The following is a 27,930-nucleotide window of genomic DNA, read 5'->3' on the forward strand; positions in this document are numbered from 1 at the left end:
CAAAGTAGCTAATTAAAAATTCGTTCAAATAATCAAACCAGGTGTTAAGTAGCTAAGCGGAGTCCTAAACACCCTGTCCGGTTTATTTTGCGATAACAAATGGCTGGATGTAGGCCTACTTTATTTCTTTAAAACGCACCTAATGCGCCGCTTTCGCGTGTGTTTTTGTCCAATAATATGGATTATGGACCAGACCTTAATTTTATATCTAACACTGTCAATCATAAAAATGAAAAGCAGCGATATTTCAAACATGACCGGGAGATGTCGCTGTGGGACGCATCGTCATCACTGCAGCAAGGTGTTTGGATGGGGATGGTCCAGCAGGGAAGAGGAGGAGAGAGAGGGAGAGCAAGAAGGAGAGCCAGGCGCTGCTGCTGCTGCTGCTGTATCTGTGGCTACCCACCGCAATTTTCCGGTCTGGGATACCCAGCGGATGCTATTGCTTCCTCACCACACCAGCATCTCGAATCGAAAGTCTGCTTTCAATGCCAGTCGTTGGGAATGATTTCCGTGTGTCACGCTCTCTGAATTCTCGGCATTGATCGGGGAGGGGAAGCGAGAAGAGCGTTGTTCCTCTGGACGTTATTCGGTAAGCGCAATGTCATTCCAGTTGCATTTCCAGCTGTCACATTCTCCGCCTTCCGCCGCGATATCTGCCACGAAATGGCTCGAAACAGTTGCGAGACATGCACACGGTTACAGTATATTTCTTAGCATGTGTTTGTGCTTATGGCTTTTTCGTGCATTTGATGCACGTATTCGTCGGGCTGTGAATCGCAAGCTGGGAACTGAAAATGGAAACCATTAGAGCATCATTCTCCATCCGAGTCGGATGGGGAGGGGGAGAGCGCGCACAGAAAACCTATTACTTCCCTATTGACCTAAATTTCAATGATGTATTTATAAGATTACCCCAGTACACGGACACGACGACAGACCGCTGGTTCTTTGTCTTGTTTTACACCATGTTGTCGTCAGTCGGTAATGAAAAGCCAACTGTCAATGGCTTTGGTTGGATGTGAAGCGCCGTACCTATTCATTTTCTCTCCATTCATTTTGAATATCTTGATTTGCTGGCTGGTGTAACGTTAGCCTCGTTCCCTAGTGTTACGACTTCAAGAGATATTTGCATTATATTTCCCTGTTAATAGAGTTGGGAGAATGTTTGTAATGCATTATTTAAATAAATATCAATGGTGTTGAATAAAGCATCTTTGTTTAGACAAATGAGATATGGAGATGGGAGGGTTGTGTTTGGATAGACCGGCCGCATCTCATTGCACTTGCATGTGTGAGGACGTGTATTAAGTCCTGTAGGAATACAAATTTATCTTATAATACCTGTCAAAGTCTTGTTTAACAAAAACGTATATTTATGCATGGAGAGTTCATAAAAGAATACTGTAGATTTATTTGTCCCTAAAATTTGAAATTATTATTCACAAATGATTTAACTGTTACATTATTATTCACATATTTGCAGTTACTTTCTCTTTTACACTATTTTTTTTGCAGTAAATCTAGTTGAAGTGCAGTTACAAGGGTTTGATTGGTGCATTAATAAAAAATAAAATTTTCTGCTGCAAAAATCACAAAATATATAATGCAACTGAGAAAGAGAGATTGTAAGGGAGAGTATTAATTGTTTAGGGGATCGGACATGCTCAAGTTGATCATAAATTATACATTGCATAGGAAATTTTTGCTTATGCAAAAAGCTTCAGATCTGGCCCTGGTATTCAACAGGCACTGACAACACATTTGATGCAACCACATTAAGAGGGAGCTCTCCTGATGCAACAGTGCATGACTGTAGAAATATTGTATGCATTCTGTTTTTAGCCTTCTTGCTTTTAGGATGCATATGATATAGCGTATTACAGATTGTATTTGAAGAACCAAATAATGGTCACTGTGAAATATGCAGTAAAATAAAAAAAGTATAAAATATTAATCGTTCTTTGCTCATAATATGCAGATATTGGTATGACCTGAATTTCTCCATCAATTGTCCTGCAAGTGCAGGATAATGGACAGGTAATCGATTGCTGGAACCTGGCGTGAAAGAAATCAAAATGGGCAAAAGCAGAGGGCTTGTATTATTATTAATTATTAAAATGGTGCACTCGCAGCACATGGAGTACATTAGCGCTGGCAATAGGCGTTTTACCAATAATTCGTTATCCCTTGTCTTAATACCAGCAGCCACTCTACTTCAGTCATTGTTTGCCTGTGGAAGTCTGTGATATATTCGATACAGCAGTTGATGTTTATAAACCACCTAGCAGTTTTATAACTGTAGGTCAGTCCTGTTGTGCTTTCACAAATATTTTACCAAACAACCATTGTATTGAGGTTGTACTGGGAAACAAAGCAAGGTTATATTATACTCATTTTGTTCCTCAGCATTCTGCCCAGAAGAAAGTAATAGACCTATTGATAAACATCACACTTGGCTCCAGCCACTTGATATGGACTGACTCAGTCATTTTTTCCTGATAATGAAGATAAAGCTGGTGATGACACAGACGCTTGCCATTGTTGTCATCTGAGCTGACACTCACAGCAGATATGTAGTAATGGCTGTCACACAGGAGGAAATGAGAGTGCAGTTTTATAAGGTCTTTTATTATTTTCACGATTGCTCCGAGATGTCAAAGCTTGATGTGTACTTGCCCTGCCAATATATTCACTTAATTGGTGAACTACAAAACTGTATGCATTAGAATTATAGCACGTATAATAAAGGAATAAGCCCCAAGAAGCAGTGGGTTACCAGTGCATTTTATAACAGCTAAGGGGCGTTGTTAGGCACGACGCGACGCGTAGCTGTTATAAAATGCACTGTAACCCCACTGCTTTGCGGGGCTTATTGCTTTTATAAAACGGTTACTTCATATGCATAACGTTAGCAGGATTTCACAAAATAAAACACACAAATATTACTCTTCCGCCAAACAAAGTAGTTCCTCAGAATCAAGTGTGGCTGCCACAGAGTGCAGTTCCCAACCAACACAGACGCAGAAAAGACACAATGAAAATATAATTAAAGACTGGGGTGTTTATTTATACATTAACATTTATATCGTGCAACCGTCAGCAGTTTTTTTTTAAAGCAACACAACGTAGTTTCCATGTAAAAATGACTTACAGCTCCCCCATGTGGTTGAAAAGCGCAACAGTGCCTGGTATCAGACACTCTTCTGCAGGCAGGGGGAGGGGCGGGGCTGTGTTTCCTACCCTCCACCGCCACTTTCAGACTGTGCTTGTAGCAGCTAGGAGGCTGCTCAGGTTGCAGCAATAGTACAATTGTCCAGTTAAAAGTTGTTCTATCACTGAAATAATTTTAGAGACATTTTTTAAAGGTAAAAAAACTACATAGTGTTGCTTTAAAGTTGCCACCCAGTTTTGGTTAAAAAAAATTATCCTACATTCATTTGTTCTCTTATCACCTCTCAAATTTTCAGCTAAACGCTGAGATAATTCCATTTTTGTAAAGAACTTTTGTAAGAGATCAGATTCAGAGCCATCAAAATTTACACGCTGTTTTTAGTGTTAAGTGAATGCAGTCAGTGTTTAAGTTGGGTAAGAGCGCCATCCAGTGGATAATAGCGGAGATATGAATTTGATGTAGAAACTCCTCGGGGAACGTTTTCTCTTTATTGACGAGATGACTCAACAATATTTATTGACATTTATCTGGATATTGCCATTAAGTGTGCAATTGTAGAAAATATGATTAAAGACTCTGGTGTTTATTTTCATAAATCAGTACGCAGGAACAGTGTCGCAGTGATACTTATGTAATGCGGTCTGAACCGTGGGGTTTATCACAGCTTAGAACACGTTTCAACCAATCAGAATGAAGAACCAGAATGGGCCGTTTTATAATACAGTATATGCTACTGTATTATTTCACATGCATGCTAAAAATGATGTCTAACTTTGCATTGCAAAATGCCTCTCCCATGTCATCCGTCAAACCTCATCTCCAGCTACCCTAGATAATGGTGATGTTATGTCTCACACTGGCCCCAGGCCCCAAGCAGTCCTTATTGTTGACCCTCAAGATGATGTGTGCATGCTTATTATAATTTACCTAATATCTGAGGATGATATTAACATAAGTAGATTGCAATACCACGCAGGCGTGATGTCTTATTGTGTTTGAGAGCCATCCCTCCTCTGCACTGCCTCGTACACAGATCAAGTGCTTGAGTGAGCGGTCTTTCCTTGACTTCATTTAGCCAGCGTACCATGGAAACATCTTATATGCACATGACCAATGCACCAGGGAGCTGCCTTGCTTACACTCACACTGTCAGCGCTCCAGAAAAGACTTGATAGAAGCACATATACATTCTTACCTGACTGCCTGCATTATACACAGACCTGAAGTCAGAAAAGACAAGCTGTGCTCACTGAGCATTTGCACTTATGATTAAAGAATCCACTGACACATGAAATATGAAATATGAGAGACAGCGGGGCCCTTGGCATCTATTTTTAGATTTGCAAACCGAAAAGAATTTTAAATGAAGGTTAGTGCGTTTTTGGTCCTCAAATGCAGTTATGCTGTTGGTTGCAGAATGATTTAATGTTCCCAACCTGAGCATTTAGTAAAAGTGGAATCATGTGGGTTAAGTATGATAACTGTGATTGTTTTTGTAATATTTGAATTCCTTTGAATGATCAATATTTGTCAGTTTATTTGCAGATGATGACATTTTCTGTGACAATAAAGCAAATTTTGTGTAAATTAGGTATGCCAATTGGTCTAAGCTAGCATATTGCATTTGCATACAGCTTTATTATATGTCATTCTATTATTATGTAAGCAATATGAGTGGCTGGGCTGTATCGTTGAATAAGTCATCATTGCTGAATGCCGTTGTTTGGCACGAGGCACACCACTGGCCTCTCGTACCTTATTGCTTTTATAAAACGGTTACCACACAATACAAATATTAAAGCAACAATATGTATCAGTGCAACTTTCATGAAGTAAAATCACTAAACGTCTTTCTTCCGCTGGAAAAATAGTCCCTGATTGACTGTGAACAGCAACAGAATGTTTTACATATGTTTACGTTGCTAAGGTTGGTTGCTAATGGAGCGGAGTGATACACAGAATCGTTGGGTTTAGCGGATTAGGGCTGTCACAATGATTAAATAATCGTCTCACCGCGATAGTTTGAACTGATTTCAGATCACCGCAATGATTGCACATCTCTTTAAAAAACACAAGGGGGAGCTGCAGCACCTGTATAAATGAGACTGTATCAGATGACCGTATCAGATGACGCTGACATTGTTACGCGAAAGCCATAGCCATTCAGTACAGTGGAAAAAACAGCATTTAAAGAAATGCTGCAAAGCTTTGATAAGCAGTATGAACTGCTAGATAAAACATACATTTCCGAAACAGCAATTCCGAATTTAGGGAAGCCACTACAGACATTACGTCCAGTACTAATATGACCTCTATTTAAGGACTATTTTGATTGCATTTTTATTTTCAGTTAATTTTTCAGACACTTTATTGTGTTTATTTCTTATAAAGAATTTTCAGTTTTTGAAAGATATATTCATTAAATAATTTCTTTTTAAAATATGTGTTTATTTGTATTAATATTTACTGCCAGGTAAGCAAAATATTTAATTTAATATTTATTTAAATATTTATATTTAAAATAATTTCATGAACAAACAAAAAAAAAATATATAAGAATTAAATGTCAAAGCTATAAAACATTCAATTAATTGTCATAATCATCACAATTTGTTAGACAATTAACCGTCAGCCAAATTTTATGACCGTGACAGCCCTACAGTGGACATTTATCATTAATATAACGCAGCTTGGACCAATTAGAATCAAGGACTGGAACTAACCGTTTTATAAATTTCATTATTAGTGTATACTGACTGTATAGGCCTACTCGTAAACCAAAATATTGATATGATCTTGTGAAACCCCAGAAGCATGCACATTTTTTATTAAAATATAATCATTTTCTCCAATCTTCATGCATTATGTTTGATGATGGCTGCGTCCAAAAACTCAAGTCAGTGACTTGCTGCCTCGCTGCCTCATGAGGAAATTACTTCGGAGGCATGAAGTCAGCTCAGAGAAAAACTTTCGGACACACTTCAAAGGCAGCGTGTTTGAAATATAAACAGAGAGCGCCTTTGTGATAACTAATCACGTATTTGAAAACTATAATTTCTCGCTAGAAATGCAATTAAAAGATGTAAAAAGTGAAAATTTACCTTTATTTACACTAAATCTGTGCTCCAGTCGCTTCCTTGGCCGCCATTTTATTTTTTCGAACTCGACCAGGCTCAACCAATCACATTCTTATTGTACGCCCACGAATAGGCCTCACATGAGACAGGAAGTAGACCTAACATTGCATTCGGACATGCCTTGATGCCTTCCTACCTTGGAAAGCTGCCTCAGAAGGCAGCAGTCACTGCATGAAAAGAGGTGTATCCGTACTAGGAAACTCCTGTAAACACCACTGATTTTCAGAAGTATCTACTAGTTCCACTGAGGGTAAACTACTAATTCCACCAAGTTTAGAGTTTTCAAATGCAGCCGGTGTCTACTTCTAATTTTCAATTTAGTGTGTAGTGTATTGCAGTTGTGATTACGAGTCAGAAGAACAGCTAAATCTCTCGTCTAATGAAAAGGAGGGTTGTGTTCTTGATAATTTGGGTTCTGTCTGTTTGTTCTGCTATTCTCTCACCAGCAGGGGGCCTCTTTGGCACCGCTCAGTGGCCAATTATAGTGAGTCCCACTATGTAGGTGAATATATTATCTTAATAAACACTGAGTGTTGTGTGGACTGAAATTAGCTTTACATAAACAAACAAAGCAAATGGCTGATGCGGCACATTGAAAATATTACTGTTATAGAGGTGACTTCTCTGAGTGTTAATTTAAAGATTAAAGGGATAGTTCACCCGAAAATGAATGTTGTTCTAAATCGGTATGAATTTATTTTTTCTGTTGAACACAAAAATATATATTTTTTTAAAAATGATGGTAAGCACACAGCTGATTGTACCCATTGACTTCCATAGTATGAAAAACAAATACAATGGAATTCAATGGATACCGTCAACTGTGCTTACCATCATTTATCAAAATATCGTCTTTATCATTTATCACAATACTTCCATAATATTTGTTTTACTACTACGGAAGTCAGTGGTTACAATCAGCTTTCCATCATTTATCAAAATATCTTTTTTTGTGGTTATAAGAAAACAGAAGTTCATACAGGTTTAGAACAACTTTTTTGGGTGAACTATCCCTTTAAGTTCTCTATATAAGTAACAGTGTGTGTATGTATGAATTGTATAAAAGTCTTCCAAAACCATTTTTGTTTTGAGTAGAAAGATGGTATGAAAAGTAAGAGAGGATATTTGAAAGACATGCGGGTTGTTCTGTATGCTGCTATATAGACAACAGTTTATTTAATTGCCACTACAAAAATATTTGACTGCTCAATGCTGCGATTGAAGGCATAAAACTAATCAGAACTAACCTTAACTATAACTACCCAAAATATTGAACAGCTTTAATAAAATGATAAAGTTTGCTCTTCTTTACAAAAGTCCAGTCTTCAGGCATAGTTAAAGTGCACCTATTTCATTGCTAATAAACAAGGTTATTTTGTGTATTTGGTGTAATACAATGTGTTTGAGTGGTTTATGGATAAAAAAAACATTATTTTGCGCATGCACATTTTTGTAGCTCCAGATTTCACTCTGAAACGCATTGATTTTGTACAAAGCTCATTGATTTGAAAAGCTCTGTGTCCCTGATTGGCCAGCTAATCTGTACGTTGTGATTGGACTGAATACTTCTGACATCAGCTGGAAATGTGACGCTCCTTACCATGTTTGAAAGATTCGCTCAAAACGCAATACTAACAGGAGTTAACTTACAGGCTGTGAGTCAGAAGCGGGAGGAATTATGATAATGTCGGTCTTGTCTACATCACCAATCCCAGGAACTAAACTGTTGCCTACAATCCGTGTTTTTGTTGTAGTCCAAGAAAAGAGATTTACGTTGACAAGACAATAACTCGTGTAATCGTTTACTTTGTGGTATAGACGGTTTCATCGGACACATGTGATACACCTCTGGATCCGAACCTTACTTCCGGTTTCCTTTTTTTAATGGTCTGACTAGTTGCTAAACTGATCTCTTGAACAAATGCCTCGTCGAAAATAACAAATGTTTTGGTTTCCTAGGTAATCTATGTGTTGTTTTTTTGCTTGTTATATAAATAAACCACGTTTAAAGGACTTTGTTGTTATTTATTCTTAGCGGAGTTTAGCGGAAGTTACGTGCGGACCGTGACAGCCGCTTGTTTATGTTGTTACTGCTGAAACGGTCTATATACCTTTGGCATATTGCTAACATGTAGGCGAGAGCGGGGAACAACCTTACGCTTTTTGGTTTTGGCTTAATCATTCAAAAATATTTGAGTTTGATTTATTATATTTTTACACAAGCAACACACACATCTCTGCTACAAATGAACATTTGAAGTTTGTTTCTAGTACTTAGCCTTCTTGGACAATTACACCGAACATGACAGAAGTGCAAACGTTACAACTTACCCCATAGGTGGGGTTAATTGTAACAGGCAGGGCGTTAGTTGTAACACTTGCTAAAAATTAAGTTTGCAGGCAAATATTTCAATACTATTTTGTCTATATACTTGAAGTGGATATTGTTTATATATCTGTCTATAATAGATTGTATTCATTCATTTAGCCCTTTTCTAACAATAGTTCAATTATAAATAGATACAAATGTCTAAATATGTGTGAAAAAAACAGCACAATTATGACAATTTTTTTATGTGTGATCCAGTCGGTAATAACCATACTACAGTTTCAAAATCAAATTCTGAGATAATGAAAATCTAAGTCACTGATTTTAGCCATTCATTTTATTATGATTTTAATTTTTGACATGACCTTATTCAATCAATATTAAAGGCAGGATAGGCAGGAATTATCTAAAAAAAACTTTTTTACAAATTTGTTTAAACTGTCTTTATATACCAATACATAATTAAAATGTAAGTACTCTGAAAAAGAAAGTATAAAACTCGAGTGTCTGTAGACCTTTCACGACTGTTTTAAACACAGCTAATTATTTTCATTCGGGATGAAACAAATGATTGGCTTGCGCGACTCTCTCTCTCACGACCATGGCACCACCCCTGTTGCTATGGGATCTGCCCACACATGCGCACACCCGATTGATTTGAACGTGCATGAGGCACTCTAGGAAGAGCAAAAGTACGGCAGAGAAAGAGCATTCAGAACTCACAGTACCTGCATATGCAGTCAGCAAAGGCAAACGAGGCAAAAAAAGGAATAAACGAAGAAATCAAATGAAAGTAAATATCGCGTGCTTTTCCTCGAGTGGACAATGCGGTAGCGGTATTATCTCCGGAGTGTAGTCCTCATCAGAGTCAACAATGCTTTCATCACGGAAACTCTTACATGCAAAACACTGTATATGTTATGAATCTTCCACGAAATTCACCTTCATCACAGTGTAACTGATGGTCATGAAAAAACTTGTATCCATGCAATCTGTTTTTAGCTTTGTCTTATAAATATAACTAGCTCGTTTGTTACCGAACCAACAAAATATATTTTAAACTTTCCCAGTATCGATATGCTAGCTTAATAGTGAGTACTAAAAGCCATAATTTGTTTATATTCATAGTGAAAAAGTTAGGTGTATTATTACATGTGATTCTGACATGATTATACTACATGCACCGCACTCCTTCCTCTCCGCTTGTCTGAGGTAAATGCTTCTCCCAGCAGAGCCGATCAGCGTCGCGCGTTCATGTGTTTTGGGGGCGTGGCTTTAGATGAAACCCAAGAAGGGAGGGGGTGGAGTGAATGGAAAAATGAGCTCTACAGACACTCGAGTTCTACACTCTCTTTTTCAGAGCACCCACATCTTAATCATGTATTGGTATACAAAGACAGCTTAAACAAATCTGCAAAAAAGTTCCTGCCTATCCTGCCTTTAAAGGTGCAGTGTGTAAATTTTAGCGGCATCTAGTGGTGAGGTTGCGAATTGCAACCAACGGCTTAGTCCACTGCTCACCCCTCACTTTTGAAACACATAGAGAAGCTACGGTAGCCGCCACAGGACAAACATGTCATCGTCGGAGACAACTTAGTAAAAAAAAAGCCGTTAAGGGCTTCTGTAGAAAAATGCCGGCACAAAATGGCGACTTCCATGTAAGGGGACCCTCTGTGTGTGTACATAAAAACATCTCATTCTAAGGTAATAAACACATAAGGGTTTATTATGAAAGGTCTTTATATACTACTGATAATATTGTTTTGTATTTTATTTTGCATTTCTGTCAAGAGATCCTTCTAAAAATTACACACTGCACCTTTAAAGATATGAACAAAAATCAATTTGACACACGATTTTTTTGATAAGACAGGCACATTTATTTTGTTGGCAGCCAGCAATCATTTGTGTGTAGCTTATTTAAAACAACAGCAACAATTATGCTAACATTAGCGTTTTTTTAAATCGTAAAAGGGATCGCACACCGGCCGCGCAGCGCCGCACCGCGCCATTCTAAAAAAATCGAACACATTGCTTTCTATGAGTATACGCACACCGGCGCCGCAAGGTGGCGCCTGTCCGCGCCGCCCAGCTGTGACTCAGGAAGTTGTTCAAATCCATGTCGCGCCACACAGCGCCACTCACATAGTTTAACATTAAATAACATCATATTTTTCCCAAATCATTAAGGATTAACATTGGCTGCTAACGTATATTTTGCATTTTGAAGTAGACGCTATCTGACGAAGCTCGCGCTACTTAATGTGCACTTCCGGTTTACAATACCTCCGAGTTCTCCTAGGCGCGACATGACGCGGCGCGGCGCTGAGCCTCGCGGGCGGTGTGCGATCCCCTTAAGGGCTGAAGGGGTTAGATGTAACACAGCATTACAATTAACCACGCTGGGTCGAGATATTTTCAAGCCCACCAAAAAAGTTACTAAGAGCTGCAGACATATTTCAAAATGATGCTGATGCTGATTTTTAGTGAACAAGACACTGATTAATATGACATAGCATTGGATTTGGTATCTTACACACCCAACTTAGAAACCAAAAAAAAAAAAACATGATGAAAAAATGTACTTACATGCCACCAAAACACTTGTTCATCAATAACTCTCTGGAAAAACATTAAACCTTTCCATAAATTTGCGGGGGACCGCTCAACCTTGTGCAACAATGTAAACCATCTGTGTTACAACTACCCACGCTTTAGTTTTTGCCCCGCGCACCCCTACTAATACACACTTACACACCAAAGGAAATGTAAAATCATGAATCGGACCATAGGTGAAATTTCTCTAAACCTAAAAGAGTTAATATTAGTACCTCAAAGGGAAATATTGGTAGCATATTTAGAGTGTAGAAAATGCATTGCTTTAAGTTTATGTTAAAACATGTAATAATTCAGGCAGTATTTGATAATTTTTGCACTTTATTTTGAAGTGTTACTGATCCAGGTAATAAACACAGATAATACCAGTAAACACAGATATCAGCAATGTCAACCCTCTCCAGCAGCAAAGTCATTAATCCCAAACCCAGTCAGCACTCACACTGAGCCCTGTGCTTCAACCCAGAGCAATGCAGACATGACAGCAGTGTCATCATGCCATGTTTGAAAAATTCAAGCCTCGTACTGATTTCCCCCGATGCATTATCCAGACTTGCAGCCAAATTGCAAATATGTTTTCTGTCATTTTTCGGACACGTTACAAATCATCAGTAGTTTCGTCATGACGGTTTAAGTGAAAAGTTAATCATATGGTTTTATATAAAGAACTGATTTTTTTCAATTCATTCCTTCAAAAGTGTGTTATGTTTCTTTAATGGATGCCAAAGACTAATTTGGTTTCAATTATAGTTCATAATGTGCAAGGGCTTTACCTTTAATATGCTGTTGTGTACATCTTTGTCAGAGAAATAAAGCGGGGATAAAGTGTCCATTAAAGAAAATAAATTGTACTTAAACATCACCACCAGAGACTTCAGAAGAGAAAAGCCCTAATAAGCATTGGGTCCTATTTGATCACAGCAAGTCTCACATAATTACTCTTTATCATCAATGTCACGCTCAGCTGTCCTTTGAGAACACGATTCGAGGAGCATTTTAATTGCCTGACGTTTGCACTGCTTCTTAAGGTATTATTGACATTTTGGGAAACTATATTAAAAAACTATATATTTCTTTTTTGAGATTTTATTGATAAGAGTTAGTTTGCTCTAAAATCATATGATGTGCCACATCATAACCATATCACCCTAATGTATTTAAAATAGTTTTTAGTGGACAAAATAATTTTAGTAACAACAGAACATGCTACATTATACATTTCATTGCAAAATGAAAATGTTTACAGGTAGCGTGAGACTCGGCACAATTAGTATACTGATGTAAAGGGCACATTATCTCCGGCCCATTTCTGTGCTTTGGGCAGGAGCTCATAACATCATCTCCCAGTGTGGCAGCTTCAGAGAAAAAGAGATTAGTTTCCTTTAAGACCTTATTGAAAATGTTAATCTTCCAGTGTGCTCAGAATTTTATTGCTGCTTCATTTGTTTTCAGTGTGTGTCGAAACGGTGAATAAACAAATCTGTCCGCTGTCAGAATACAAAAGGTCTGATTAATTTCTGCGTGATTAATGAAGCTGTAAAATCATCTTTATTGTTCTCTTCAGAGTGTCAAGAATTGTAACAGAGGTCTTGTCCCTAGTTTATTCAAGCTGTAAATGTGAGGTGCATAAAATGTTTTGATGAATATTTTTTATTCTTCATCCATCCGTGTCTATGGCACATACATTAAGTTATACACTTAAAGGGCCCATATTATGCAAAATCCACCTTTACAAGGTGTTTGGACATAAATGTGTGTTGTCAGGGTGTGAACACAACCACCCCACAATGACAAAAAATCCAAACACTCCTCCTCATTAGACATGCAGTTTTGATTCTCTTGATAATGTGATGTCACACAAACAAAGCCCCACCCACAGCAACTGAGTGACTGGTTAACTTTACCCAAAAGCAAATACATTTGTTTGTTAGCAAGTTGTAGCACTAATGCGGCTAAAGATAGTATTGTCCCAAACTGTATTCACAGGAATCAGATTTATTTTTAACCGAAAGCAGTACTCCATTTGCATTTAAAGGTACAGACATGCCAACAGCACTTTTTTGCACCCGCCAAAATAGGGGCATCAACATGTGATAACAAATGATCTATGGTGGGGTATATTGAGCTGAAACTTCACTTTCTAGGCACACCTGAGACTTATTACAAGATATTACATCTTGTAAAAATGGAATTGTCTTATTTTTCCCGTGGTGACGTATATCCGATTGAAAATGCTTCTGAAATGTAAAAGGTGGGGCTGGACATGAATTCGTCCATTGAGAACTGATTGGATCGTTAGATGTTGGGTCTGTTGCTATTTGCTAATCGCTGCAATCTTTTCCTGGACCCCACCCACCTGCCGTACCATATGACCGGAAGTTAAGAGAGATTTGCATTTTTGATTAAAGATTATGATGGCACATTATTTTTTTTTTAAATAATAAAGCTCACAGATAAGTCTTTTTTTTAAATACCACAATATTCCAAAACAAATTACAGTTTTTCAAGTTCATTGTGACTTTAAAGGGACATTCCCCATTCTTTGAAAATATGCTCATTTTCCAGCTCCCCTATTTAAAACTTGACTCTTCTGTCGTTACATCGTGTACTAAGGCCGATGGAAAATTAAAAGTTGCGATTTTCTAGGCCTGATATGGCTAGGAACTATACTCTCAAACTGGCGTAATAATCAAGGACTTTGCTTATGTAACATGACTGCAGCAGGCGTAGTGATATTATGCACTGCCCGAAAATAGTCCCCCTTGGTTACTTTCAATAGCAATTCATTTTCCGTGTGTCTTAGTAGATGATGTAACTACAGAAGATTCAAGTTTTAAATAGGAAAAATAACGAAGCTCTTTGGTTATTTTTTAGCGCGATGCTAATGGTATAATCAGACTCAATGGATTGTGCTAAGCTATGCTAAAAGTGCTAGCGCCAGACCCGGAGATCGGCTGAAAGGATTCCAAAACGGTAAGAATAAAATGTTTAACTCATGGGGAGCTGTAAAATGAGCATATTTTCAAAAAAGTGGAATGTCCCTTTAAAAGGATAATTCACCCCAAACTGAAAATTAGCACCTATTTAACTAACGCTCAAGCCATCTTAGCTATATATGACTTTTATATAATTTTTTTATGTAATATAGTCAGCTTTTTATCTGATCTCAAGTCTTTTATGAACACCCGTAGTTCATAAAGTCTGAAATACTTACAGAAAACATCACTTAAAGGATAATTCCGGTATTTAACACTTTGAGTCTCATTTCTGGTTTGTTTTGGATGAACTACAGTGATGGACACTGAAAATTTGACAATGGGTCGTGTCTTGAGTTTTTGACTCGTTTAGAAACATCTCTTGACTGCTTCAGAATGGAAGTCAAGGGCCATGCACAAACATGTCATTAAAACAACACTTAACGTTCATTTTCAAAACTGTACTACTCACCGAGTGGTTCGTGGTGTTCATTGATTATTAAAAACAAATATATCAGTGCAGTGTATGATTTTAAGCAGTGTTATTTGCTATAGTGGAACTATTTTTTCAGATACCTCACAACCGCATATACATCCGCTCTATATTTGAGTCTGAAGCGTTAGCACACTCCCGACCACTTGATGGCGACAACCACTTTGCCGTACAAGGACGCTGAACGGAACTTGAGCCGTTTCTCAATACCAAGTACGCCAAACTCGGACATGTGTCCTTCGTAGTTCGAACTTGCAAGTTCAGACTCGGAAGAACGAACCCCTGAACGCGAAATGCATTCTGGAAAACTTCGCTGTCATAAGTCCACACAAGTCTCCTCTGATGCATCCTCGATAAAATGGGCGGATCAAGAACACATCCGGGGATTTTATGTGAACTTGGGCTTGATGCGAACTTTGAATTGGAACAGTACTTGGGCCGCGACTGATGACGTTTCACAAGTCCACAAGAACACAAGTACAGACAAGAACGCATATTGAGAAACGGCTTTGGTGTCTAGCGTATAGACAGTCACAACCAAGCTCAACTTCAAACCTAAGATTGGTCACTGAGCCATCAAATACACTGAAAAAAACGATTCATTGAATTTAATCAATTTTTTTAAGGTAAGTGGTTGCAATCAGTTTATTTAAGCTACATTTAAACAAAAAGATTAGTAAAGTAAAATAAAATATAAAACTTTTGTTTAAATGTAACTTAAATAAATTGATTGCAACCACTTACCTTAAAAAAAGGATTAAATTCAATGAATCATTTTTTTCAGTGTATGGGAAAATTTCTTCTGAGAGAAACCGAGCGAAAAAACTACAACCACATGTAAACAGACCCCTTTTCCGTTTCCGGCAGCAGAGTGATATATCAGCGAGCAATGAGTCTTCCAAGAGAAGTCAATGGAATTTTACAAAATGCCAAATAAAACACGACAGAAACTGTATTTCGCTACACTACTTGTTTTTAATCATCAACGAACACCACGAACAACTCGGTGAGTAGCACAGTTTCGAAAATGAACGTTAAGTGTTGTTTTAATGACATGTTTGTGCATGGTCATTGACTTCCATTCTGAAGCAGTGTCCATCACTGTAGTTCATCCAAAACAAACCAGAAATGAGACTCAAAGTGTTAAATACCGGAATTATCCTTTAACCTCCAAATACACTGATTGTATTTTTAAAATGGGGCACTTTTATTGCCATTATGAAACTGAAAAGAGCTAGAATATTATTTAAAGAGGACATTTGACAAGACTTTTTTAAGATGTCAAATAAGTCTTTAGTGTCCCTAGAGTACGTCTGTGACGTTTTAGCTCAAAAAATACCCCACAGATAATTTATTATAACATGTTAAAATTGCCACTTTGTAGGTGTGAGCAAAAATGTGCCATTTTGAGTTTGTCCTTTAAAATGCAAATGAGCTGATCTCTGCAATAAATGGTAGTGTCGTGGTTGAATAGTGCAGATTAAGGGGCGGTATTATCCCCTTCTGACATCACAAGTGGAGCCAAATTTTACTGACCTATTTTTATTCAAGCTTGCAGAGAATGGTTTACCAAAACTAATTAACTGGATTGATATTTTTCACATTTTCTAGGTTGATAGAAGCACTGGAGACTTAATTCTAGCACTTAACTATAGCACATGAAAAAAGTTATGTCCTTTTTAATATAACTCAACTGTGTTTGACTGAAAGAAGAAAGTCATATACAACTAGGATGTCTTGGGGGTGAGTAAAATACGATTTTTAAAAATAATTACGTTACGCCAGTTTTGGAATAAACAGATAGATCATATTAAGTGATAGTTATTAATGCATTGCCCGCATTTTCTTTGTCCCATTCACAGTATCATATTCAGTCTGATATCATCTCACAAATACTATTGTAACTGAGTGCTGGTGGATGTGGGTGTGTCTACATAATCTTATGTTTTTTGTTTGTGCATTTTGATACTTTAGCATCCTGCAGGGTCAGTAGCAACCATGATGCTTACCACTCAGACATCTTCAGTACTTAACAGTGCAGATCTTCATAGTGCAGGTTAAAAACAGATATCTTGGATGGTACAGTGTTTGATGAGGTGAATCCTAGTCTTGCAGAAAACAAACCGGGAAACGTCCAATGGGACTAAACCGTGGTGATAAACATATGGCATTTTGTCTTAATGGGATTTAATTGGGATGAAAATGCAAGCGCAGGGCAGATGTCTTCAATGAGACTCAAATAGAGAGAACAAGATGAGCAGGTTGTTCAAAATAAGATTACACAGTATGCATAGTAAAACAAATTAGATTACTTAAAATTTAATCAACTGATGTTTTTGTAATCCTGGTTTTTATCATAACTGTACGTCTATTGACATTTATTCAGAAATATCCGTGTACACTCTAAAAAAATGCCTGTTTTTTTAACCCAGCAGTAGCTCAAAAGGGTTGGGTCAAATCGAAACATTTTCTGCGTTAATTTCAACCCAGCTGCTGGGCTCGTCCCTTGAAAATAACCCAGCATTTTTTAGAATATACTGTAGTACTGCCAAGTCTACACCTTGAATCATCGGTGTGAACCATTTTGAGATAAATAAGTTACTGTGTACTGTACCACCAAAATAATCAACTCTTAGTTGCCTTTCTAGTGAGAGACTGTCATAATGGATTGATATCTCTATGGCAACCGCAGCCAGTTAGCAGGCTTAGGCATGATGTCATAGACAAATTAAGCATTCAGATATGTAAGGCAAAGCCCCAATAGAAATATCCTTTATGTAAATCCAATCTGAAATCGCAACATTGAGTGAACATTTCACAAACCACAATTTTTTCATCAGCTATTTGATCTCTGAGGTCACCTCAGTAGGGAAGCTTAAATGGCTAAATTCACTGTAATAATTGATAGACAAAAGTCACTGGGGAAGCACAATACAGCGTGTTGATTCAAAAAGGTAGCCTTTGTCCCTGTACATTAAAATGGGATACTAAATAGGATCTAACACCCATCTAACAACTATGACACAGGTTCCTCCTCTGTTAGTGTTTTACAATGAAATTGAGGTTGTGTTACAGGACTCTTGTGTACTGTCTCCTATTTTAAAAGATGTTTTAGTAAAATTACTGTAAATGTTCAGTGAGTAGCACAGGTCTGTTTCTAGGGTAACTGTGGCCTTGGAGTGATTGTAGTGATCATGTGACTCACAACACAATTAGGCCTTTTTACCGGTTTCTGAGTAATGCCTCGTCTTGATTTTTTCTTTCTTTTCGCACCAAACACATAAGCCTGTATTGTATGGTCTGTTCAGAATCTGAAGATCTTCAAGTTTTTTTATGGTTAATATGCATTTTTGTTTCAATCAGAAATATTCATGCAATTTGCTTTCACCCCTTAGTGTTTCAGTCAGATATATTGGTATATATAATATATACTTTGGCTCTAATGCAAAGCCAATTCGTAGTGCACTCGGATTCCAACAGGCTCATGCTGTAGAAAGATGACATTTTTTTCTTTTCAAACCGCTAATTAAATTGTGCAAGTATGAGTCATTTTAATGCTGTTTTATTAGTATGTAATTTAAACAAAACCAGGAAAAAGGCATTAAGTTGAATTCATTTCTGTGAATAAGTTTAAGCTGTCCAAGAATCGATTCAGCTCAACAATTCATCACGCATAGAAATCAGTCTTGCCATTTATCGAGTAATAAAATGTTTTATGTTAGAAAAATTAACATAAATATTGCCTTTTTTACTGGATAAAGTATTATATTATTTGTTTATGTAACGAAAATGTATTTTTCCTTTCTAAGAAAAATTTAAAGTCATCATTACGTATCCATTTAGTGAACAATAACATTCATTTGTATTACATTTTTTCTCCTTTAGGGAAGTCACATCACTCAGCGGCCTGGTTTACAACACCTCCGGTCTAAACTATTTGAATGGGAAAAGACACATATATCCAAATCACATGCTTAAATCACAATTAAACAACATATTTATGACCAATAAACCTGATATCAACTGTACCATACTTTTTGTTTAAGAAGCTCAAATTGTGCTAAAAACATCTTTTAAGGTTGATACTTTTCGAATTGATGATTGGTTCTTTTAACTGAAAGGCGGGATTTCTGTCATCAGAGCAGCCATATTGAGTGTTGAATTTCCACCCATTCATAGTAATAGCAGTGCCCAACTTGTTATCATTATATCTTTTATCTTTGGTTTAATTACAGCTGATTATTGGTACTGTATTTATTTAATACAACATGTATTTCACATTAAAGGATTACTCAAATTTTATAAAAATAAAAAACGATCATTTACTCACCCCCATGTCATCCAAAATGTTTATGTCTTCCTTTGTTCAGTCGAGAAGAAATTAAATGCAGTTTGAAATTGCAGTTTCAACGCAGCTTCAAAGGACTCTAAACAATCCCAAACAAGGCATAACTGTATGTTCACACCGCCACCGGGGAGAGAGTCAAAAAACACCCTGGCTGCCCTCACAACGACGCTATATAAAAAGTGTAGTGGATGCTCTGATACTCGAATGCATTCTCTGGAATCCTCTTAAGTGGAGGTTTTTGCCTTACATTTAGTTCCCGCCGAACCGCATCATAGCTCATTACCATACAGTTGAGCTGATTTCAACTTTCTTTGATGCTCACACCATCCAAGATGCGCTGTGCCATCAATGACACTCATTGAAAATGAATGACTTCCGGCCACTTTAACGCTCTCGCCGGTGGTGGTGTGAACGCACAGTAAGGGACTTATCTTATCCGTGTGACGTGCCAGCGCGAACTTACGCATTGCGTAAGCACGAAAGGTCATGTACAACGTATGAGAAACTACCGCTCCAGTGTTTACAAGTGTGGAAAAAGAGGTCCGCTTCGACGATGTTGTATGTGGAATGATACTAATTAATGTCTTTGTGTCAGTTTATTGTTTATAAGGGTTTGCACATGTGCGTTTTTACATATTTGATGCGTGACCTTTTGACATGATTAAGCAAATACGTAAGGTCGGGCTAGCGCGTCACACGGCTAGTGCAAATTGAGAAGCTGTGGTTTAAAAGTGCTTATTTTGTTTTTTCTTGTCAAAAATGAATATTGTTTTGTTAGATAACTCCCTTATGCCTCATTTGTCACGGTTGGTATAAACCGGATTGTGAAAAAATAATAGAGAACCCAAATGCAGAAGATGTAAGAAAATATAACAATGATTTATTTACAAAAACGGAAACACCCACGAGGGGGTAAAAACAGACGGGAACAAAAACACTGTGCTGGAACACAAATAAAACAAAACACGAGAAGAACTCGGATAGGAACTGGTGAACATCAACACAGAATCTACAACATCAAACAACGCACGCACACCACACAGAGAACACAAGGGCATTATAAAGACACCACATCAATGGGGAACAGGTGAACATAATTAATCACTTAAGACATGATTACATAAGGGAGTAGGGTAAAAGTGACAAGACACTGGGAATACGTGTTACACAGATATGATGTGAATACACACGTATTCCCACATAAAACAATGCTGCCCTGGTCCTGCCCTCTGGATAATAACCAAGGTCAGGCAAGACCATGACAGCCACAAAACACTGGGAACACGTGTCACACAGATATGATGTGAACACACGTGTTCCCACATACACACACTGCTGCCCTGACCTTGCCCTCAGAACATAGACCTGAATCTATACTAAGGTCTGGCAAGATCACGACAGCAACAAGACACCGGGAACATGTGGCAGCCACACACAGAATGTGATCCCACATGTCCCCACACAGAACATGATACTGCCACGGTCCTGTCAGATGCACTCAGACCGACATCTAGCACGGATGTCTGACAGGACCATGACATCATTTGGGATCATTTAGAGTCCTTTGAAGCTGCGTTGAAACTGCAATTTTAAACTGCATTGAAACTGTTTGGGTCTAATAAAGTATATTAAATTGAAAAAATCCTGGAATGTTTTCCTTAAAAAACTTAATTTCTTCTCGACTAAACAAACAAATACATAAACAACTTGGATGACATGGGGTTGAGTAAATTGTTTGGATTTTATTTTATGAAAGTGGAGTAATTCTTTAAAGGTCCTAGGGCTGACTTCTTATAGTCGAGGATTCGACGATTCGATTCGGAGAGGTCTGATTCGACTATGAACCTAATAGTCGAATAGTAGGGAAGTTTTATGTAACCAATGAGCAGCAGCACTAAGAAGCTTAACAGCATGGATGACAAGTAACCACAACAACCGCGCTTTTCACGTTAAATTCATATATAGCTATGCCCTTCTTGTTTTTTTACATCATATGTACTGTACAATAAAGGCAAAATAGAAAGAGTTAAGAGAGTAACTTGTTTTTTGTACATTTCTATTTAAAATGTAATACTATGCAAAAGTGAAACTAAGATGACAGAATAACTGTAGCGTAAATTAAATTACTTTAATTTAACTGATCAACCCAAATACAAAGCGCCGTAATATAACTGATTGCTTACCAGCATTAAAACCACTTAAAATAAAAACCTTTATAGGTTTTTCTTTGTATACAGCGTCCGCTCCGTAGATGAGTAAGCTGCGGCCAAAAACACCGGTGGCTTTATTATTAACTGATTGAACACTTGACTCTTACCTGGACATTTAGATATGAAAATTTTTCATCAACAGTATCTGCGTGAAACATTATAAACATTGAAAATTACATGCGACTCGACTGTTTAAGCAGGTATGTTGCAGGGAGTCCGTTTAATTAACGGCTTATCATTCAGTTCGCGTGAGCTAAACATTTTTGTTCTGTCATTTTTTAATCGTATAGGCTATATTTCTACATATTTTTGACCAAGTAACACTCGGAAATAATGTAAGTTGTTTTGTAATGTAAGTTAATTTTAACTTGTTTTGAAATGATGACAAATCTTTCTGACTTAAAAGGATCTATCCAGTTTTTATACTTTACATTAATTTATCTACTAATATACTATTGAAAATGCCATAAGTAAATATTCATTACAGGTGCATAAATACTGTTTTCATTTTCATTTCTTTTAGACACAGCTTTGTTCTGTATTCAATTTCCTTCACTGCGACAGCCCTAGCTGCTATCTAAAAAAAAAAAAAGGTTCAACTATCAGTCGACTATGGCAAAATCTAACTAATCAGATTCGACTATGAAAATCCGTAGTCGAAAACAGCCCTAAAGGTCACGTTCTTCCTGATCCCATTTTCAAACTTTAATTAGTGTGTAATGTTGCTATAATAGCATAAATAATACCTGCAACATGATAAAGCTTAAAGTTCACTGCCAGACAATATATTTTCTTTAACAGAATTCCCCTTTCAAAGCCTACAGTGAACGGCCGGTTGGACTACAGCCCTCTACTTTCTGGTTGAAGACGTCAATAAAACAGTTTTTGACTAAACTCCGCCCACAGGAATACGTCAGTCGGCAGCTAAGCTCAAACGGCTCTGCTTAGCTAAGCTGCTATCGAATCACAACACACTAAACAAACTACACGATCAGAACTCGTTGCGTATTTCTGAAGGAGGGACTTCATAGAACAAGGAAGACATCAGCCCGTTTTTAGGACAGTGAAAACAGTGGTATACAGATAAGTAAATTGTGTGAAAAATACTGCATTTTTTGCATGTGAAACATGAACACATTATATTGCGCACTGTAAACACAATCAAAGCTTCAAAAACACATAAAGAAAGGGACCTTTAAAACTTTCGACACAGAGGCTACAAATGAATACACTGTAAAAAGTGAAACATTGGATTAACCTAATAAAATTGAAGTAACCATTCACAATAAAGATTTTACATTGACCTAATGTTCAGAAACCATTCAGTTCAAACTAATTTTTTGCATTTCATTCAAACTCTTTTCTGAATTTGGTGTAAATCAATATTTTAGATTGGCTTAAATAATAAAAAAAAATGGTTTTAAACAGACTTGATCTAAATTGAGTTTTCTTCAATCTAAAATATGTATTCATTGCAAATAATATGAAAGGCTTCATAATAGCCATAATCTAAAATTTTAAAATTCTCTCAATATATATACACACATTAAAATGAGTCATAGAAACGTTCTTTTAAATATTTATTAAATCTTTTTTTTTAAAATCACTGTTTTTACAGACTTTTTTGGCAAAACAAACAGACAGTTCAAGTAATCAGTTCATTTCAAGTTGAATTTCATATGTAGCAGTACAAAAATATATCAACATAAGAACAAGAATAAGAACAAATACCTAATGTAAATCAAATACAAAACATAGATATTTCCACATACAGTGTAGAACAAACAACGATACTATTACGATAGTGAAGACTGGGGTGAAGGCATTTCTGCCATCCGGTGTATGTTCTTCATAGCACTGAAATCAGTCAGTCAGAGTTCAGAGCACCAGGAACAAGCAGCAGCTTCCCTAAAATTCAAATCCAAACATTAATCAGTTTTAAAGTTTCAAAGTGTAAATTAATTTCCCTCACATTCATTTCCGCCTTCGCAACTTTAAAACATATTGGGGCGGTTTCCCGGACAGGGATTAGCTTAATCCAGGACTAGGCCTTAGTTTAATTAGGAAATATAACTAGTTTTAACAAACATATCTTACTAAAAACATTACCTGTGTGCATTGTGAGGCAAAACAAAGGGCCCTGATGTATTTTAAGATATGTCAGTGCAAGATGTTTTCAGTTTGGACAGCACTTAAAAATGTTTTAGTCTAGGACTAGTCTAATCCCTGTCCGGGAAACCACCCCATAAAATCCACGTTCATATTGGCATTGAGCGCCCGGAGCAGAGCCAGTATGACAAAGTATCTCCGAGCGGGAAACTCAGCGTATCACATATTGAGGTAATTCGTTTAACGTTAATTGTCAGCAGAGAAATGCAAAATACTCAAGCCTTAGTCATGAATACAAATGTAAACGCTATACCGCTAATGTAAAAAGTTACGTTATAGTAATTTCTAATCTGCGTGTCTGTTTATTAAAATGATATGACGTTAACTTAAGTATTTAAATGCTGAATGAGTTTCCCCATTACATTATGCTATGTCATGCTAGCCTGTAAACCTGGCTATAGCCTAGGTAAAACGGTGCCAGTCACCTTATAAAAACTGAACAAGTCACCTTATAAAAATTATAGTGTTAGTGCTGAACGCAGACGTGTAATTATTGTTAATTCCTCCTTACCTGACAAACGTGTCCTGTTCGCGCTGTTAAGCAGATAACCGTCCATCAGAACTTCTGCGTTCGGTCTCTCCCAGAACTCTCTCGCGTTGTCACCTGTGCGCATGCGCAAACCGTGCTTAATGTAATAAAGTCGTTTGATCGAATGTAAAATATTAATTTCATTGTTATGTTATAATATTATATTGTATCAATCTAAGAAAATAGTTTGATCGAATGTATCATTTGAATTTCATTGTTGTTATAATTTTATATTGTATCAATCTTAGAAAATAGTTTGATTGAATGTATAACTTGAATTTCATTGTTATGTTATAATTTTATATTGTTTCAGTCTAAGAAAATAGTTTGATTGAATGTATAATTTAAATTTCATTGTTGTGTTATAATTTCATATTGTATCAATCTAAGAAAATATTTTGATTGAATGTATAATTTGAATTTCATTGTTATGTTATAATTTTATATTGTATCAATCTAAGAAAATAGATTGAAAGACACATACAAATTACAAAATGTAATTTTACTTAACAATCTAATAATTTTAGGCTATTGGAATGAAAAAAATTATATCAAATGAAAAACAGCAATGTTTTACTTTTTACAGTGTAGCTCAAATCCGCTAAACGCCACAACCATCAAAAATAAGATTATAATGACATTGACCAACTGCTCTCGGCACCTATTAAAGTTCATCAAATACATTTGCCTCAAATTCGCTTAATCCTGGCCTTAGGTTGGCAGAAAGCATTAAACGCCACGTCAATTTTTCAGCAAATCCTCTATGTGCACAGTTAAGGGAATGGATGAATAACGATGAGTGTACATCAAGGTGCAAGAGTTTTTTAGCTGGTTAAAGGAGGTTTACCAAATATATACTGTAGACCAAATATTTGAGCCTTTTTAATCAAATTTGTTTAGTGACATTTGTAAAAAATAGGGCATTTCAATTACTGACATTTTAATTGCCTCAAAAGTAAAATGATGGAAACTAAACGTAAGAGCCTGATAAAAAAATGCTTATTTACAAGAAAACATGTCAGAGGGTTTTGCATCTGAGCTTTTCATATAAAGCACCTTTAAGCCATTTCACATACAGTAGTAATAGGACAGCATCAATCACAGGCAGATGGATGACTAAGATTATTGTCAGATAAAGTGTAATTCATCTTAGCTGACATGCACCTGCAGCTGGGACGGGCATTAGTTAATCAGACATGTTCCTGTCCACTCTTCATGATCTCACTTACCCGATAGTAAGACATCAGTTTGCCTAGAAATTAAATTAGAAATTCACAAAGCAGTTTCATCAAAACTAAGCTTTTGGTATTAAATTGAACATTTATCCAAAGTTTATTCACCAGGGCCTAGCATTTATATTCACAGATTGTACAGTTGGGAGTTTTATGTTTGTTCTCCATACCACCTAGAACAGATGTGATCGCAGTTGTGCCTGGTAACTGTTGCGGTTGTGCGAAACTGCTCTGCATGCTGTGTGTTGACTGCAGTTATAGGTGCACTCAGAGCTCGTGCTGAACGCGAGCGGCCATTTTCTCTCCGCTCCTGCCGTGTGCAGGCTGTTCTTCTGGGAGGCTTTAAATTTGGACGGTCGATTTTGGATAGAGCAAGCATCGGAGGGAGGGAGCTCCGGGGGGATCTAAGAGGGCCAGAGCATTGTACTTTGTTACTTAAGACTCAAGGTCTTTTCTGAAGCTGATGTTTACAAAGCAAAGCATGATGCTGAAGAAAGTCTCATCTGGGAGTCACAAACCTCAAGAGATGGCAAACTAAGTAGGTCAAAGTCAGAGACAGTTAATTAAGTATTGTAGAGTCTAACAAGCATTACGTCGTGACAAACAATCACAATGTGCATAGAGCGTTTCGACTGGTGTTATGACAGCCGAAAAGTGGTGAACCGTAATTTTTAAATCATTTTAACCGACAGTCTGTCTTTGGAATGGATCTGTTTGAAATGATTTCTCCAAAGTGGATGTCGTCTCACAAATTATTTGTTGTTTTGATTCCACAGAAGTAATGCCAGTACCAGACCAGCCTTCTGACACAGAAAACATCAGCATGTTGAGCCCGGTACTGAACGCCTCCAATGGAGATGGGTCCGAAACAGAGACCACCTCTGCCATCCTGGCCTCTGTAAAAGAACAGGTGTGTACATCAATCCAGAACCGTTAAGCCTTTCTATATATTGTAGCTTTTCAAACAAATCCAGAAAACCATTTATTCTTTTTAATAGGAAGTTATGTTTCATCTCACACTCACGACTTAAAGGAACAGGCCCAGATTTTGGGAATTTAGCTTATTCACCGTATCCCCCAGAGTTAGATAAGTCCATACATACCTTTCTCATCTCTGTGCGTGCTGTAACTCTGTCTGACGCAGCCCCTGCTAGCTTAGCTTAGCACAAAGACTGGAAGTGAATGGCTCCAGCTAGCATACTGCTCCCAATAAGTGACAAAATAACGCAAACATTTTTCTATTTATGTGTTGTGATTTATAGTCACGCCATGTACAAATAACAAGGTCATATGAGACACAGCTATCTTTTAACAGTATACATACTGGGAACTATATTCTCCGAAGGCTAAGCACTGCTACTTGGGCGGAGTGATTTGCTCGCAGCACCCAAGAAGCCCCCGGTGAGGAGCAGAGAGTTCGGTCAGAGTTGTGCAAATCACTCCGTTGTTCAAATTATTTTGTCACTTATTGGGAGCAGTTTGCTAGCTGGAGCCGTTCACTTCCAGGCTTTATGCTAAGCTAAGCTAGCGGGGGCTGCGTCAGACAGAGTTACAGCACGCACAGAGATGAAAAAGGTATGTATGGACTTTCCTAACTCTGGGGGATACGGTGAATAAGCTAAATTCCCAAAATGTGGGCATGTTCCTTTAACCTTATAAGCTATGATATGCAACATTCCACTTTTCAACACTTTAATTAGAAACGCTATAAATCTTTATGTACTGTAAATAGTCATTACAGCGAATCATATAAGTCTTCAGATGGCATGCATGGATCTTGCAGACATCATTTGCGTTATCTTCGTGCTGCCGGGTCCATTTAGCGCCTCAGTTCACAGATACAAATGGCGCTGAATGGATTCTGATGGTGAGCCTCAATTTTGTGGTTTTGTGGATGAGGGAGAGGATTGGATGTTAGTTTTGGGTCTGTGTGGTGTAAGAAGTGTGCAATATTTCACCCGCCCTGTTGCAATCGTGTATCATTGCTACCTGGTCACCTCGCCGGAGGGGATCTGCAATACCACTGGTCGCGTGTTTTTTTCCGTGACCTGCTGCCAATTTTGTTGTTAGTAAAAATGTGTTACATAATTATTTCATGTGTCAAAATTTTACATGCGATAATGTGTTTTCACTTATACTTTGTGCATATGGATCTTATGGATATGGCTGGAAGCTATTTTTTTGAGTCAGCGCAAGGACATGTGTAGATAGAAATGGATCGTGACAAGTCCCTCACTTCCTGCTAATGTTTAGCGCGCACCCCTCACTTTTAACCACGGGACAGAAAAAAATGACATGCTTTTAGGGTTGGAAATCAACATGGGTGTGTTAAACTAGGCCACTGCTATGGGCTTCTGTGAGTCTGTCTAATAGCTCTACTATCAGAGCGAGAAAAACTGTCTGCCATCTTTGTCGATGCATTTCACTGGAGGGTTTTTGGTGGACAGCACAGACTTTTTGTGAAGTGTTTTTTCTCTGGAAGCAGATAAAACCACACCCCAGTAGGGTTATATGGGTCACAATATTTTGTTACTTAAAACTGTATATATCAGTGGCGGCCGGTAACTTTGAGGGCGCTCGATGTGAAGTTCGTCACAACATGTATGTAGCCCGTCGTGTGTGGTTCCTTTTTTCAAAATATGTGTTTGCCGCGTCGAATGATCCTGTGTGCATCACGTGTTTTGTCAAAATAAGTGCCTGCTGCACACGCGTCTAAA

The 27,930-nt window shown here is 37.4% G+C and overlaps 1 protein-coding gene across 5 annotated transcripts in view; it reads left to right on the forward strand.

Moving 5' to 3' along the window:
• The first annotated feature begins 72 nt into the window (after nucleotides 1-72).
• The window catches only part of ctnnd2b (catenin (cadherin-associated protein), delta 2b), a 125,848-nt gene continuing 97,990 nt past the window's right edge, over nucleotides 73-27,930 (forward strand). For all 5 annotated transcript variants that reach the window (XM_055201992.2, XM_055201993.2, XM_055201994.2 and 2 more), the window contains exons 1-2: nucleotides 73-592; nucleotides 25,990-26,123. In XM_055201992.2, coding sequence (XP_055057967.2) covers nucleotides 25,995-26,123 — 129 coding nt within the window. In that variant the 5' untranslated portion in view covers nucleotides 73-592; nucleotides 25,990-25,994. The remainder of the gene's footprint in view (nucleotides 593-25,989; nucleotides 26,124-27,930) is intronic.

Source organism: Misgurnus anguillicaudatus, chromosome 2 (genome assembly GCF_027580225.2).
Source record: "Misgurnus anguillicaudatus chromosome 2, ASM2758022v2, whole genome shotgun sequence".
NCBI classification, from domain to species: domain Eukaryota; kingdom Metazoa; phylum Chordata; class Actinopteri; order Cypriniformes; family Cobitidae; genus Misgurnus; species Misgurnus anguillicaudatus.